The sequence below is a fragment of the Haematobia irritans genome, chromosome 5, assembly GCF_050003625.1.
Source record: "Haematobia irritans isolate KBUSLIRL chromosome 5, ASM5000362v1, whole genome shotgun sequence".
Lineage (NCBI taxonomy): Eukaryota > Metazoa > Arthropoda > Insecta > Diptera > Muscidae > Haematobia > Haematobia irritans.
Genome location: NC_134401.1, coordinates 4199589 through 4216258, shown reverse-complemented (window position 1 = coordinate 4216258; position 16670 = coordinate 4199589). Strand labels below are relative to the sequence as shown.

General features: G+C 30.5%; 1 protein-coding gene across 1 annotated transcript in view; it reads left to right on the top strand.

Moving 5' to 3' along the window:
* The window catches only part of otk (protein tyrosine kinase 7), a 51085-nt gene extending 35143 nt beyond the window's left edge, over positions 1-15942 (top strand). The window contains exons 4-9 of the mRNA XM_075311237.1: positions 6102-7033; positions 10002-10437; positions 10514-11355; positions 14760-14917; positions 14993-15329; positions 15397-15942. Of these exons, the coding sequence (XP_075167352.1) occupies positions 6102-7033; positions 10002-10437; positions 10514-11355; positions 14760-14917; positions 14993-15329; positions 15397-15489 (2798 nt within the window). The 3' untranslated portion in view covers positions 15490-15942. The remainder of the gene's footprint in view (positions 1-6101; positions 7034-10001; positions 10438-10513; positions 11356-14759; positions 14918-14992; positions 15330-15396) is intronic.
* Positions 15943-16670: the final 728 nt, after the last annotated feature.

Genomic DNA, 16670 nt, shown 5'->3' with positions numbered 1-16670 from the left:
AAACTCCAATGTGCTGCTGGTTACACCACACGCAGGGCCATTCATATACCAGAATGTGGAATAGCATGAGGATTATATAAATGTACATATTTGTATGAATACCGCTGCTATTGCTGCTGCTGCTGATGATGATGATGGGGGAACCAAATACAAATACCCTGGATAGGGAAACATAACAAAACAAATCTCAAAACTTACCATTCGTAGTAGTACTCATGAAGTAGGGAATACAAATAAGTGCTTGTTTTACCCCTCTCAGAAGGTGCACCATTGCAAATCCAAAAGATATTGGCCTCTGGGCTATGGCAGTTATACATGTGGTTTCAGAGAGCAGGGGAGGAAATTCCTAGTATGGTTTAGATGTGGTGCCATAAATGACATGTGCCAGCTTCAATTGTGTGACAGTGGCGGGGGGGCAAAGTACTTTAGACGAAATGCTGCATGCCCCGTGAAATACGAGCTTGTTTTGACAGACTCCCTATGGAAAATAAGCAAATTATAAATTCTCTGGCTATGGGAATATAATTGCAAAGACTTTAGAGATGGTGTAGGGAAGAAGTTTTGAAATTTACATAAAAGTCCTTTAATGAGGCTTACATTCAAGAAAATAATAATAGAAAAAAAATCATAATAATTATGCAGTTCTACGTTATTTTAAACTATTTTGCATTTATATAACATATATCGTAATTGGGACAATTGTAAGAAAATTGTGTACTTAAGAAAGCAATTATTTTTGAAGTTATATCTCTAGTCATGAAGACATTAGCTGATCTTATTATCGTATTATGATTGCATTTTCATGGTGATTTCACAGCTAAAGGCTTAGAGTTAATAAAAGCAATATGGCATCAAGAGTAAGTTTGTTGTATGATATACATCATATAATTATAACTATAATTGCTGAATATGTAGGATTACCATATATACTATTTTACAAACTATAGTCATTAGTCGTTTATAAAGAAAAATATTTTTTTTTGCAGATAAAAACCTGGTAAACAACATTGCTTAAAGTTTACAAAACAAAATCCAAATTATTCTGGACTTTGTAAAAATATTTCTATAATTTCTGGAAAAATTGATTAAATTCTGCAATTTTCTCTCTGATTTTTTTTTTTAAATTTTCCTAGCGCCCAAGAATTTGCATCCATACCAAAACATTAATGTGAAATAAATCCAACTGTTACTATACTTAATACCAATGCTTTGTTTGTATATGTTTAATAACTAAAATTAAACTATTTAAAAGATTAAAACTGAATTATGTATTCCATGGCAGCGTTACGACCAATGCTGTGGTTATTAACAACATCTGTGGTTTGTTTGTTTGTGGCTGAGCTAAAAATTTATGAAAATGATGTTGCATTCAGGATTATTAAAATTATTTATGTATGTATTTTGTGAGTGTATATGTGTAAGCAAGAGAGCGATAAATGATAGTCACATGCATAAATTCACACACACACACACACGAAATATTGCAGGACAGGACTCTGCCATTTAATACTGAAATTTTGTTTAAATTTTTTTACTTTAAGAGGATGAAATTGATTAACTTAAATTTAATTTGGCCATAAACTCTACTTGATAAAGTTTTGAATATATCTTGTGGAGCTGAAGGAATTTTTATAAATATACGTTTTTCTTTGAATATTCTAAGCCTTGCCTATAGTAAACTCTCTCACGTAATGATGGAAATTACTTTAAACTAACACTTAAGGATATTCAAAAAACCGCCCTTTCTTATGAACATATCCCATCAAGAGCAATAAATTGATCCACCTTTAAATATTTTAAATATTTTTGTATGTGTTTTTTTTTTATATTCAACGATTGCTTATAAGTTTTGAAAATATCAAATAAAGGTGTTGCACACAATAATCGGAGAATGAATTTTTAAAAGCTGAACTGTTAACACTGTTAACGGTGAGAATGTTTGGGTCAAATCAATTAACTTATTAATATAACCCTGATCCAATTTGATGTAGTTTGTTTTGATATTATTACGCACACATGAGTATTTCGTATAAAAAAACTCGGATTGTTTGTTATTTGTTAAGATTTTCACTAGTTCTATATCAATTCGTCTGCTCCTTCAGTACTTAATTAGAACATTGGCGTTAATTTATTTACAATTTAAGTTTTCACAAATAAAAATAAATAGAATTTATTTGCACACAAAGTTGAGGAATTATATGCTAGAAAGCATAGACTTTGTTATTACCAAAAACTGTTATATTTTAATTGGATCAATTATTTTACTTCTTAAATTTTTGTTGTAAATTATTTCCTTAGTACTTTGCACATATAAATAATTTGTATAATTTTGGACATTTAGATTTATATTTATTTGTATGGCTGTAGGTTGGTTTCATATCAATTAATTTGCTCTTTCAGATCTCAGTATGTTTAAATCTTAAGTTGTCATCTTTTTAATGAGAAAATTTCTTTTCACAGCTGAGACCGAAGGAGGGTTTACAAAAATCTAGGACTCTAACACAAGAATGAACTACACAGGAATTTTCCTAGGAATATCAAGGAGTTTTAAAATATTTGAATCAAGTTTCTATATTTTTCCAAGTTCCGGATAGCTAAGATTCGATATACACAGAAAAAAAAAATTCACGAAAATTTTTCCAATTAAATTCTTAATTGAGTTTTAACAAATAATCAATTACAAATTTAATTGATTCAACAAATTTGTTTAATGGAAACAAAAATAAAAATTAATAATATCAATTAATTTTTTAATTGGATCAATTAATTTTTAATTGATACGATCATTTCGATGATTGAAGACATTTCAATTAAAAAATTAATTGGATCAATTAATTTCGTGATTGAATCAGAAATTTTTTTGTGTGTAATGATTGACTGTTATTTCAGATGAGCGTAGAATCTACCGTCCATTTCAAAACCACAAGTGGCATAGATCAAAGCCGCTGAAACTATTTAGAGAAATATCCATAAATGTTATGATAAATTGTTTGATGCCACTTTATGCCACTCCTTTTTATTAATTCAGAATGTTAAGTTTAAGTTTATTTTTGTTTGTCTGTAAGGAAATTTATATCCATAGACATGAATAAATAAATAAATAAATAAATGTCTTACTATGTATACAATGTATTATTAACATCGATATTAATTCCAATGCTTGTTGAATGAATGAGTATATAAATAAATGAATATAACAAATTTAATTGCACACATAACTGAAAGCCTATGAGTTTGAAAGCTGATACTTTGTATTTATTTTAACATTTTATCTTCGCTCTATATTAATTTATCTAAAACTTAAGTTTGCAAAATTTTTACTATTGTATATTAAATTAAAAGTTACTCCAATTCATCACAAAAAATCTTAAACAGTTGCTTGCACACAACTATAAAAAAGTGAGCATTTGAACATATAGGTCCAGGTAATTTCATATTATGTCCTATTATTTCGCCTTTAATTTATTGAAAATAAAAAATACATAATTCTTGGCAAATTCCTTAAAGCAATATATTATTTAAAATTCAATTGCACACATAATCAAATACAGACAATATGGAAAATCTGGATTGTTTTGCTATCAAGAATTATTTTGGTGTCTTAGTATCAGTTCGTTTCAGGCTTCGAAAATTAAATTTATGATCATTCGGCATAGAATTATGATTAAATTTCTCTCCCTACTGAGGAACTCATAAAGATATTGATTTTTATATTTGTTTTTTTATACCCACCACCATAGAATGGTGATGGGGGTATAATAAGTTTGTCATTCCGTTTGTAACACATCGAAATATCGATTTCCGACTATATAAAGTATATATATTCTTGATCAGGGAGAAATTCTAAGACGATATAACGATGTCCGTCTGTCCGTCTGTCTGTCTGTCTGTCTGTCTGTCTGTCTGTTGTAATCACGCTACAGTCTTCAATAATGAAGCAATCGTGCTGAAATTTTGCACAAACTCGTCTTTTGTCTGCAGGCAGGTCAAGTTCGAAGATGGGCTACATCGGTCCAGGTTTTGATATAGTCCCCATATAAACCGACCTCCCGATTTGGGGTCTTGGGCTTATAGAAATCGTAGTTTTTATCCAATTTGCCTGAAATTTGAAATCTAGAGGTATTTTATGACCATAAAGAGGTGTGCCAAAAATGGTGAGTATCGGTCCATGTTTTGGTATAGCCCCCATATAGACCGATCTCCCGATTTTACTTCTTGGGCTTATAGAAACCGCAGTTTTTATTCAATTTACTTGAAATTGGAAATTTAGAGGTATTGTAGGACCACAAATACGTGTGCCAAAAATTGTGAGTATCGGCCTATGTTTTGGTATGGTCCCCATATAAAACGACCTCCCGATTTGGGGTCTTGGGCTTATAGAAATCGTAGTTTTTATCCAATTTGTCCAAAATTAGAAATCTAAAGGTATTTTAGGACCATAAAGAGGTGTGCCGAAAATGGTGAGTATCGGTCCACATTTTGGTATAGCCCCCATATAGACCGATTTCCCGATTTTACTTCTTGGGCTTATAGAAACCGCAGTTTTTATTCAATTTACCTGAAATTGGAAATCTGGAAGTATTGTAGGATCACAAATACGTGTGCCAAAAATTGTGAGTATCGGTCCATGTTTTGGTATGGTCCCCATATAAAACGACCTCCCGATTTGGGGTCTTGGGCTTATAGAAACCGTAGTTTTTATCCAATTTGTCTGAAATTGGAAATCTAGAGGCATTGTAGGACCACAAATACGTGTGCCAAAAATTGTGAGTATCGGCCTATGTTTTGATATGGTCCCCATATAAAACGACCTCCCGATTTGGAGTCTTGGGCTTATAGAAATCGTAGTTTTTATCCAATTTGTCCAAAATTAGAAATCTAGAGGTATTTTAGGACCATAAAGATGTGTGCCGAAAATGGTGAGTATCGGTCCATATTTTGGTATAGCCCCCATATAGACCGATTTCCCGATTTTACTTCTTGGGCTTCTAGAATACGTAGTTTATATACAATTTGCCTGAAATTGGAAATTTATAGGTATTTTAGGACTATAAATAGGTGTGCCACAAATGGTGAGTATCGGTCCATGTTTTGGTATAACCCCCATATAGACCGATATCCCGATTTTACTTCTTGGGCTTCTAGAATCTGAAGTTTTTATCCAATTTGCCTGAAATAGGAAATCTAGAGGTATTTTCGGGCCATAAAGAAGTGTGCCGAAAACGGTGAGTATCGGTCCATATTTTAGTATAGCCCCCATAAGAAAGATCTCCCGATTAACTCCTTGGGTTTGTAGAAACCGTAGTTTTTATCCGATTTGCCTGAAATTGTAAATATTCTGGTATTTTAGACTCACAAAAACGTGTATCGGATTAAGTTTCTATCGGTCCATTTGGTAATGCCTCCATATAAACCGACTTCACTTCTTGAGGATGTAGAAGGCGCACTGATCATGAAAATTGCTTGAAACTCAATGTAAAATTTCCAGATTTTACTTCTAAAGATTTAAGATTTCAAATCAAGACGTTATTTTATAATTTTCTTGCACACTTATTTTCTTGTTAATGATTCCTCTAAAACTCAAGCAAAAATGGTTCTTATAAATCCAGAATCTGATATAGTCCTCATAAGTGAAATCTTTAAATTTATCTTCGGGAAGTATCCCCAAGTCCTCAAGCCCTCCTGAAATTTCAAAGGAAACCCTAATATTTGGTTCATGGTGGTGGGTATTTAAGGTTCGGCCCGGCCGAACTTACTGCTGTATATACTTGTTTTTGTATAAATTTGCACAAAACTTAATGCTCTTGAGTATAAACAATTTACGGCAGGATTAACGAAAGAATCAACACTGTGGCCTTAAATTTGCTATAAATATAAATACTTTATGGGAAAATCTCTTAGTTTTTTTATCATAAAATATTACTCACATCTGCAAATCTCTTTGCCTGTACATGTACCAACATTCAATATTCATTTGTATCTCATTATGAACTCACAAAATAACTACTATAAATCGAATCGAATTAAAAATAATGCTCTATATAATAATGTCCATATATCATATTTAATTTTTTATTTTCTTTTGCATTCATCTATTGCAGGGATACAAACGGCCAATGTCCAATTACTGGCCAATTACCAACACGAGGTTATACTCAAATGTCATGTGGAAGCTTCATCCGGTGATGGTCTTTTGGAAATTGAATGGTTCCGTAATAGTGAAAAATTAAGCTCTCTGAAAAATATTGAATTGCAAGAGAATCGTTTAATTATACGCAATCCAACTGGCCAGGATACGGGACTCTATCGTTGTATAGCATCCAATGCTGCTGGTCGTGTGATGAGTCGCAAAGGTTACATTCTAAAGTGGTCTAGTGTTAAGGATTCCACAAATTGTATGCCTCGCCTAAAAAAGAACTACATTATGCCCGATGGCATGAAGGATGTGTTTTTGTGTCGCGGCAAGAGAGGTGACAATAGCCCCAGTCTGGCCAATGATGATAAATTACCTTTGGCTGAGGATGTGCAAATAACCAAGGGTCCCCTGAAACGTGCCACGGTTAAAGAGAATGATGTTGCCGAACTATTTTGTCAATATGCCATAGCGGAAAAATATTTGCAAGCACCAGATGGTGGGTCGAGTGAAATTATACTTCGTTGGCGTAAAGATGGCAAAATCATAAGGCAAATAGAATTGAATAATGGCGCGTCAGCGGCTTCCTCATCGGTGGTGCAACGTTCTTTGGATGCCAACAAGGATCCCATGCTACGTGAGGATACACGCGTTTCCATTGCCAAAGATAATGGTTCACTGGTATTTGCCAGTGTCATAGCCAGTGATGCTGGTCAATATGTTTGTCAGGTTGTAGTGGAAGGCTATCGGCCCATTAGCTCGGAGCCAGGTGAATTGCAAGTCATTGAACAATTGAAATTCATGCCACAGCCTACTTCGAAAAATCTCGAATTAGGTTCGGTGGGCAAAGTACATTGTAAGGCCCAGGGTACACCAGTGCCCCAAGTGAAATGGCTTAAGGTAAGTAATGGGTGGGGTTGTATTTAATTTTGTTGTTTTGGGTTTTTTCTTCTCATATTTCTCTTCCTAGCCGGGGTGTAGATTTTAGTTTTCTTGAGTTCATTTGTGTTGCTTGGTTTCCTGTTTAGTTTTATTGGTGTGGAGTACGATGGCCATATGTGGCAGGTGGTAAACTGTGAACTTAGGGAAGGGACAAACGCCATATCAAAATCTACTTAGAAAAGTTTAAAGTACTATATTTTCCTATCTCGATTGCTATAAAAGGCATAACGAACTCGGAGAAATTATTACTTATTTCATTATTACTTTGAGAAATAATTTTTTGAGGTTACTTATTCCATTATTACTCTGCACACTTTAATGTTTTATATAGAATTGGAAAGCTTGGATTTTCATGGAATTTAGAAGATTTATTTTGTGTCCTTATTAATTCATTAGCTCGTTTAATGGGGGCTATATTAGAATTGCTTTAGACTTATGGTATAAAAATGATTTTATTTTGGTTTCCGATTTTTTAGATTAAAATTAATTGTTTTATAAATTTTGAGAATTCTAGGAAATGGTCAAGGCTTCTGTAGTTAAGCCTACTCAATATTTTTCAATGTGTGCACGGATATTTCGAAATCATATCAATCATACGACATGTTATCCTAGAAACATTATTTACCTTATATTGGTATATATCACCAAGTATTGAGTATATATCACCAAGTAATGATACTGATGCTATCGAAACGTTACAAATTCTGCATATATCAAGTTCATATTTCATTTATATATGTGTGTATTTAAGTTTATTAAAAAATTGAGAAGTTGTTGTCAATAAAGATAAGCAACATTGATAATGTCTTTGAATCTTTCAACGTTGAACGGGCAGAGTACGAGTAGAAAAATTAGTTTTCTAGACGATTAAGAAAGCAATGTCTTTGACAATAATGCTCAGGGCCGAACTCTGAGTCTGAGCCATGTCTCGCTGTCCATCCGTCTGTTCGCCCGTCTGTTTATGAATACATTTTTGTGATCAAAGTCTAGGTCGTAGTTTTAATCCAATCAAATTTGTATTTGTTTTTGGTCACAAAAGAACCCTATTGCTTTTGAAATAAATCGGTAGAGATTTAGATATAGCTCACATATATATCTTTCGCCCGATAGGCACTTATATGGCTCCAGAAGCCAGAGTTTTACCGTAATTTACTTGAAATTTTGCACAAGGAGAACAATTAGTACGATAGTCAAGTATACCAAATTTTATTGAAATCGGTTCAGATTTAGATATAGCTGCCATATATGTATATTTTTTGCCCAATTTTCACTCATGTGACCACAGAGACCAAAGTTTTACTCCGATTTACATGAAATTTTGCTCAATGAGTAGAATTAACATTGAAGGTTTAGAGATGGTATCAAAAGTTTTGATCTATAAAGTGGGGCATGGTAAAATATGGCCGATTCCCTTCCCCTCCCGAGTTTAGACTTTCCATACTTGTTCTACATAACAAAGATTTCTTTTTGTTTAGGAAAATTCATTGTCAAATTATTTGATAAAATATATAAAATAAAAAAAATCCTACAAATCTACAAATGTTCTATTTGCTTGTAGCATATTCAAAGATTTGAGTTTTTAAGTCACATGGGAATTGTTTTTAGAATATAGTTAGTGGTATGGCATTGAAAATTTTATTGGCTTGAAGTGTGCACATTATTTTTCATGTGTGCATTTAAATGCATTAAAAAAATCTAAAAATTTTCCGTATTATAGTTTCAAATACAATGTCCAATAATTAAAAAAAAAATCCTTTATAAACTGGTACCATAAGGACATACTAAATGCAACTCTCATCAATACCTTGGCTGATGTTATTATATTTATGCGCTTGGAAAATCAAGTCCTAAATTAAGATAAAAATATAAGTTACATTAAATAATAACAATAATACGCATCTAGATCTTTTTTTAAATAATATTACTTATACGCTCTAGAGTTCTGTTATATTTTTCCTAATTTTCTAAAACAATAAAATTGTTCGTTATAAACTGGCATTCAAAGGACTTTTTAAAGACAATTTGTCTTCGGTTTTTGCTTCACTCTGCTATGTGTGAGCACTTAAATGCGTTATATTAATTAAATAATACGCATCAAGACTTCTTAAAATAATATTACTTATACGGCTCTGCAAACTTTCAGACAACAAACATTGTCCTTAATAACCCAATATCCTAAGGACATTTTAAAGACATCGTTAGTCAAGTTTTTGCCTCACTTTGTCATGTGTGCATTTAAATGCATTAAAGAATGACCAGAACTTGTTACTATCCATATTCCCTTACTCCATACAAGCACCTTATAACTATAGCCTATAGCTCTCAAAGTAAACGAACCAGAAACTACTTGAGGAGTATATGGTAGATAGCAGAAACCGAGAATACTTAGAGAAGAAATACAAAAAATAGCTCATCGAAAAGAAGAACATGACACAAAATTAGTTTTATTTGAACATTATGTTTAAAAAGATAAATACTTTAAAAAGCTTAGCAAAGTCATCATCTCTATATGGTGAAAATTGACTTCATGCTCTTATGTGAGGGTGAGAGGGTATGAGGATAAATTGCTCCAAGTTGTTGACGCTTTTGTTGGCAACAACAAATAAAATAAGTCATTGACCAATAACAATGGTGGCAAAGTGTTTGGATGCCCCGAAGGCACGCACATAGTGGTTTGTGGTCGGGAAACCATAAAGTTTAACAAGCAGGATATTTTTTGGGAAGAGTGAGAGAGAGTGGGAGAGAAGGTAGTCACTCTTATTAACTTGAAGTTGGTTTCCGCCCAGCCTTGTTACAGTCTTTGTCTCGCTTATTTTCGAAAAAGTTTCAAGAGTTTTTCGTTTGGTTTCTTTTTCGTTTTTTTTTTTTGGCTGTGGCCACTTTTATTTATTTGCTCATTTTTCATTGCAATTTTCTACCATTTCAGGATCTCAAGGATGATTTGCCAGATACACTGGAGGACATCAATGGCACTTTAACTTTTAAAAATGTTACATCCGAACATCGTGGCAACTACACTTGTGTGGCCATCAATTCACAAGGACAAATAAATGCCACTGTGAGTATAAATGTTGTGGTGGCTCCACGCTTTCTGGTAGCTCCAGAGGGTCCCATTGAAAGTATGGAATCTGGAGTGGCCATAATGCATTGCCAAGCAACGGGTGACCCAAAACCCACTATACAATGGGATAAGGATTTGCAATATCTTAGTGAGAATAATACCGATCGTTTGCGTTTCCATTTCCTTGAGAATGGTACTCTGGAGATACGTAATGTTCAGCCCGAAGATGAAGGCAGTTATGGTTGTACTATAGGAAATAGTGCAGGATTAAAACGTGAGGAAGTTCGTTTTATAGTGAAATGTAAGTTGGAAGAATGAGAAGAAAAGGAAGACGGGTTTGTTGCTTACCATTGAATTTTTTTTGCGTTATTTTACAGCTGCTGGTGATGTTGAAGTTGAACCCCAAGAAGGTTTCTTGATTACCCGAGCCGTTCTGATAACCATGTCCGTGGCCTTTGCTTATATCATCCTAGTAGTGGGCCTTATGGTCTGGTGTCGTTATAGGCGCCAGGCCCGTAAAGCTCGTTTAAATGAAGGCCGTGATAATCCCGAAGCTGGTGAAGGTGAAAAAAATGCCGAACATGAACCCTGTCTCTCAGAATCCAAGTCGGCCAAAATCCGCAAGACAAATGGCAACAATAATCCTAACAAGGCAAATGGCAACACTGATCCTCAAAAGTCTGATGACACAGCCTGCAGTAATCATTCGAAAACATCTAAAAAATCCAATGTCTACGATCAGTTGAGTTTTCCCCGGTCAGGAATAACGGAAATGCTTCAGGTGGGCCGTGGTGAATTTGGTGATGTCTTCGTGGGTAAAATTAAATCTAACCTCATAAAAACTTCGGAGGATAAAGACACCGATACTGAAAAGAACAGTAATAGCAATAGTGACAATGGCAATGGTTCAGCAGCAACCACATCAACAACGGTGGAAAAGAGAAGATCGAAAACCTCTATGGATGATATTGAAGAAATTAAAGAGGAGCAGGAGACATGTAGCAGTGATAATGATACAAATACCAATGGCACAACCACAGAGGAATATAAATTGGTTATGGTTAAGGCTTTGAATAAGATCAAAGACGAAACAGCTTGCCAAGAATTTCGTCGGCAAATTGAAATGTTCCGTACATTGACACATAAGGGAGTAGTACGTTTGTTTGGCTTATGTCGAGAAAAGGATCCGCATTATATGGTCTTGGAATATACAGATTGGGTGAGTTGCAAAGGGAATTTGTTAGAATTATGGCCGTAATAGAAATTATATTCGTAAAATCAATATTACTTATACGCTGTGGAGCCCCAGCGAAGTTTTCCATTTAAAAAAATACGAATAATTGTCCATCAAAATTTTCTATAAAAATAAAATTTTGACAAAATTTACCATAGAAATAAAATTTTGACAAAATTTTCTATAGAAATAATTTCTTTTTACAAAATTTTCTATGGAAATAAATTTTTCACAAAATTTTCTACAGAAATAAACTTTTTAACAAAATTTTCTATGGAAATAAAATTTTGACAAAATTTACCATAGAAATAAAATTTTGACAAAATTTTCTATAGAAATAATTTTTTTTACAAAATTTTGTATGGAAATAAATTTTTCACAAAATTTCCTATAGAAATAGAATTTTGACAAAATTTTCTGTGGAAATAAAATTTTGATAAAATTTTCTGTGGAAATAAAATTTTGACAAAAATTTCTATAGAAATAAAATTTTGATAAAATTATATAGAGAAATAACTTTTTGATGAAATTTTCTTTGGAAATAAACATTCGACAAAATTTGCCATGGAAATAAAATTTTGACAAAATTTTCTTTAGAAATAAAATTTTGACAAATTTTTCTATGGAAATAACATTTTGAGAACATTTTCTATAAGATTTGACAAAATTTTGTATGTTATGGAAATACAATTTTGACAAAATTTTCTACAGAAATAAAATTTTGACAAAATTTTCTATGGAAATAAAATTTTGATAAAATTTTCTGTGGAAATAAAATTTTCTATAGAAATAAAATTTTGATAAAAATATATAGAGAAATAACTTTTTGATGAAATTTTCTTTGGAAATAAACATTCGACAAAATTTGCCATGGAAATAAAATTTTGACAAAATTTTCTTTAGAAATAAAATTTTGAGAAAATTTTCTATAAGATTTGACAAAATTTTGTATGTTATGGAAATAAAATTTTGACAAAATTTTCTATAGAAATAATTTTTTTTTTACAAAATTTTCTATGGAAATAAATTTTTTATAGAAATAAAATTTTGACAAAATTTTCTGTGGAAAAAAAATTTTGATAAAATTTTCTGTGGAAATAAAATTTTCTATAGAAATAAAATTTTGATAAAATTATATAGAGAAATAACTTTTTGATGAAATTTTCTTTGGAAATAAACATTCGACAAAATTTGCCATGGAAATAAAATTTTGACAAAATTTTCTTTAGAAATAAAATTTTGAGAAAATTTTCTATAAGATTTGACAAAATTTTGTATGTTATGGAAATAAAATTTTGACAAAATTTTCTACAGAAATAAAATTTTGTTAAAATTTTCTATGGAAATAAAATTTTTACAAAATTTTCTATAGAAATAAATTTTTTATAGAAATAAAATTTTGACAAAATTTTCTGTGGAAATAAAATTTTGATAAAATTTTCTGTGGAAATAAACTTTTGACAAAATTTTCTATAGAAATAAAATTATGATAAAATTATATAGAGAAATAACTTTTTGATGAAATTTTCTTTGGAAATAAACATTCGACCAAATTTGCCATGGAAATAAAATTTTGACAAAATTTTCTTTAGAAATAAAATTTTGACAAATTTTTTTATGGAAATAAAATTTTGAGAACATTTTCTATAGAAAAAAAAGATTTGACAAAATTTTGTATGTTATGGAAATAAAATTTTGACAAAATTTTCTACAGAAATAAAATCTTGACAAAATTTTCTATGGAAGTAAAATTTTTGCAAAATTTTCTATAGAAATAATTTTTTTTTACAAAATTTTCTATGGAAATAAATTTTTCACAACATTTTTTATAGAAATAAAATTTTGACAAAATTTTCCATAGAAAAAAAGATTTTGACAAAATTTTCTATCGAAATAAAATTTTGGCAAAAGTTTCTATATAATTAAAATTTTGACAAAAGTTTCTATATAATTAAAAATTTGGCAAAATTTTCTAGAGACATAAAATTTTGACAAAATTTTCTATGGATATAAAATTTTGTCAAAATTTTCTATGGAAATAAAATTTTGTCAAAATTTTCTATGGAAATAAAATTTTGACAAAATTTTCTATGGAAATAAATTTTTCACAAAATTTTTTATAGAAATCAAATTTTGACAAAATTTTCGATAGAAAAAAAGATTTTGGCAAAATTTTCTATGGAAATAAAATTTTGACAAAAGTTTCTATATAATTAAAATTGTGACAAAATTTTATATGGGTTAAAATTTTGACAAAATTTTCTAGAGAAATAAAATTTTGACAAAATTTTCTATGGAAATAAAATTTTGACAAAATTTTCTATGGAAATAAAATGTTGACAAAATTTTCTATGGAAATAAAATTTTGACAAAATTTTCTATGGAAATAAAATTTTGACAAAATTTTCTATAGAATTAAAATTTTTACAAAATTTTTTATGGAAATAAAATTTTGACAAAATCTACTATAGAAATAAAATTTTGACAAAATTTTCTACGGAAATAAAATTTTGACAATATTTTCTATAAAATAAAATTTTGACAAATTTTTCTATAGAAATAACATTTTGACAAAATTTTCTATAGAAATAAAGTTTTGACAAATTTTGCTATAGAAGTAAAAAAAATTGACAAAAATTTCTATAGAAATAACATTTTGACTAAATTTTCTATAGAAATAAAAATTTTATAAAATAATCTATAGAAATAAAATTTTGACAATATTTTGCAAAATAAGAATTTTGGCCCGAGTGGTAACCGTTCTTATTATACGGGATAGTATTTTTTGATCAATTTTGCTACTTTAGTATCCCGTATAAAATCTGAAGCCTTTTGAAATTTTTCTATTAAAAGATACAAAAAGTTTTCCATCGTAAAAGGCTACTTTAAAGCCCATAATAATTATTAGTAATTATACGCACACATACAACTAAAAATAATGTTACTCATACGTTTCGTCTATACTAGACCGATTTGGAATTTAAAAACTCTATTGAATTGCTCGATGATGACTAATGACTGCGTAACATTTAATAGTCATTTATTATTATTTCCATATACAAATTTTCCATGTGTGCGTTAAAATTCGTAAGGATTGGGCTATAGAAAGAAATGTATTAGTGAAATGTGTTCATAAATATAAAACAAATCCATATACATATTTATCGCTGGAAGTTTTCAAGCTTAAGAGGGGTAACGAATGGAGGTCTTATTATACGGACTATTATATAGCCAATTTTGACCAACTTTGCTGCATTCAGTTGTTTTAGTGTCTTCATATTTTTGCTCCATATTAATTTTTAATTTTGTTCTTTTATACCTCCTAGGGTGACCTTATATTTGTGCTCCATATTAATTTTTTATTTATTTTTGCCTTATCTACCACCCAGGGTGATCTGAAACAATTTTTGTTGGCCACAGCTGGTAAAGTGAATACTTCGACGAATTCCTCTTCCCCACCTCCTCTACAAACCGGTCAAGTTTTGGCAGTAGCCTATCAAATTGCTCGAGGCATGGATGCCATCTATCGTGCAAGATTTATCCATAAGTAAGTAAATTAAAAAAAAAACGAAGTTTAGCACTTAAACTAATGTGGATATTTTTCTCGTTCTTTTGTTTTCAGAGACTTGGCCACACGTAATTGCATTATTTCTAGTGATTTCATTGTTAAGGTATCATATCCAGCTTTGTGCAAAGACAAATATAATCGTGAATATTTCAAACATCGTAATACCTTATTACCCATAAGGTGGCTGGCTCCAGAATGTGTGCAGGAAGATGAATATACCACAAAGAGTGATATTTTTGCCTTTGGCGTTGTAGTCTGGGAATTATTTACCCAGGCCACTAAGATACCCCATGAAGATTTAAGCAACGAGGAAGTGATACAACGAAGTCAGGCGGGTAAATTGGAATGGCAATGTGCAGAGGCAACACCGGATTCTTTGAAAGAAATTTTGGTAATTTTCGAAAAAAAAAAAAAAAATAATTAGAAATTAATAAATTTTATATTCTTTATTTTCATAGTCTTCCTGTTGGAATGTTAATCCCAAAGAACGTCCCTCATTTAGTCAACTGGGTTCAGCTTTGAGCAAGACCATACAAAGTCTAGATAAGTAACTGCAAGAGCATAGCATAAGGGGGAGAGAGAGAGAGCGATCGAGGGAGTCTCCTCTAAGAAAGAATTAAATAAATAAGCATTGTTTTTTTATTAGGAAACAAACAGCCAAAAATTATTTTAAGTCTTTTTTTATACTGCCTCATGAAACATAAACGAATGAATTAGATTTAAAAAATTACCATACACATTACACATAATTATAATTATTTATTACAAAAAAAAAAAACAAATGAAAAAACCAAAACTCTCAATAAAATCCCACGAAACATACACATTATAAAATAAAGCCATTTTTAGTCTTAGCTTTCTTAATTTCTGTATAAAAATTAATTTAATTTCCTTTCATTGTATTGTAAAAATTATCTAATTTTTAGTTGTTAATTTTTGTTTTACTTTTTTGTAAGTATGTATGTAAAGTGTACAACACTTTTTGGACTTTTTTCGAATAATATATAAAAAAACAAGTTTATATACATTAAAGAAATATAAACTAAGCATTTAGTTGATATGCATTTTAATTAAATCAAATTTTTCATAAGGAAAAAAATTATATATATGGAATCTTAGCTCTGGGGACCGTATTAAAATAAAAAAATTAATATTGTTAAAAGAATATATGTTTTTTTTTTCAAAAGCAATTTTAATTTGTCTATGCATTTGAATGTGTAAATCACTTTGCATTAAATATAAGAGAAAACATTGTTTTTTTTTATCACGAAAATGTTTGCTGCAATTATTTTATTTATGGCGAAAAATATTGGTGTGCCATTTTAAAAACTTTACTAAAAACTTTGAATGAACTTTGATATATGATAGTGATTTGTATTAAACATGAAAGAATTTTCCCAAAAAGAAATATTATTGCAGACCTAAAAATTCAAATATTTCAAATTGTTGACTTTTTAAGATTTAGGAAAATCGTTTTTTTTTGCTGCTTATAACCTAGGGTCAAGGTATAATAACCATAATAAAATAAGCTTAGCAAGATTTTTCTTGGTCCTATCAGCCTACAAAATAATTCCTGGATAAATTCAATTCCATCCACCTAGGACAAGATGTTGGTTCGCAATTTCTATTCTATCTTTATGAAATTTTATACAAAGGTTTTTTTTTCATACGGGAATAAATTCTTTTGGGCTTAGGTTAGGTTAGGTGGCAGCCCGATGTATCTGGCTCACTT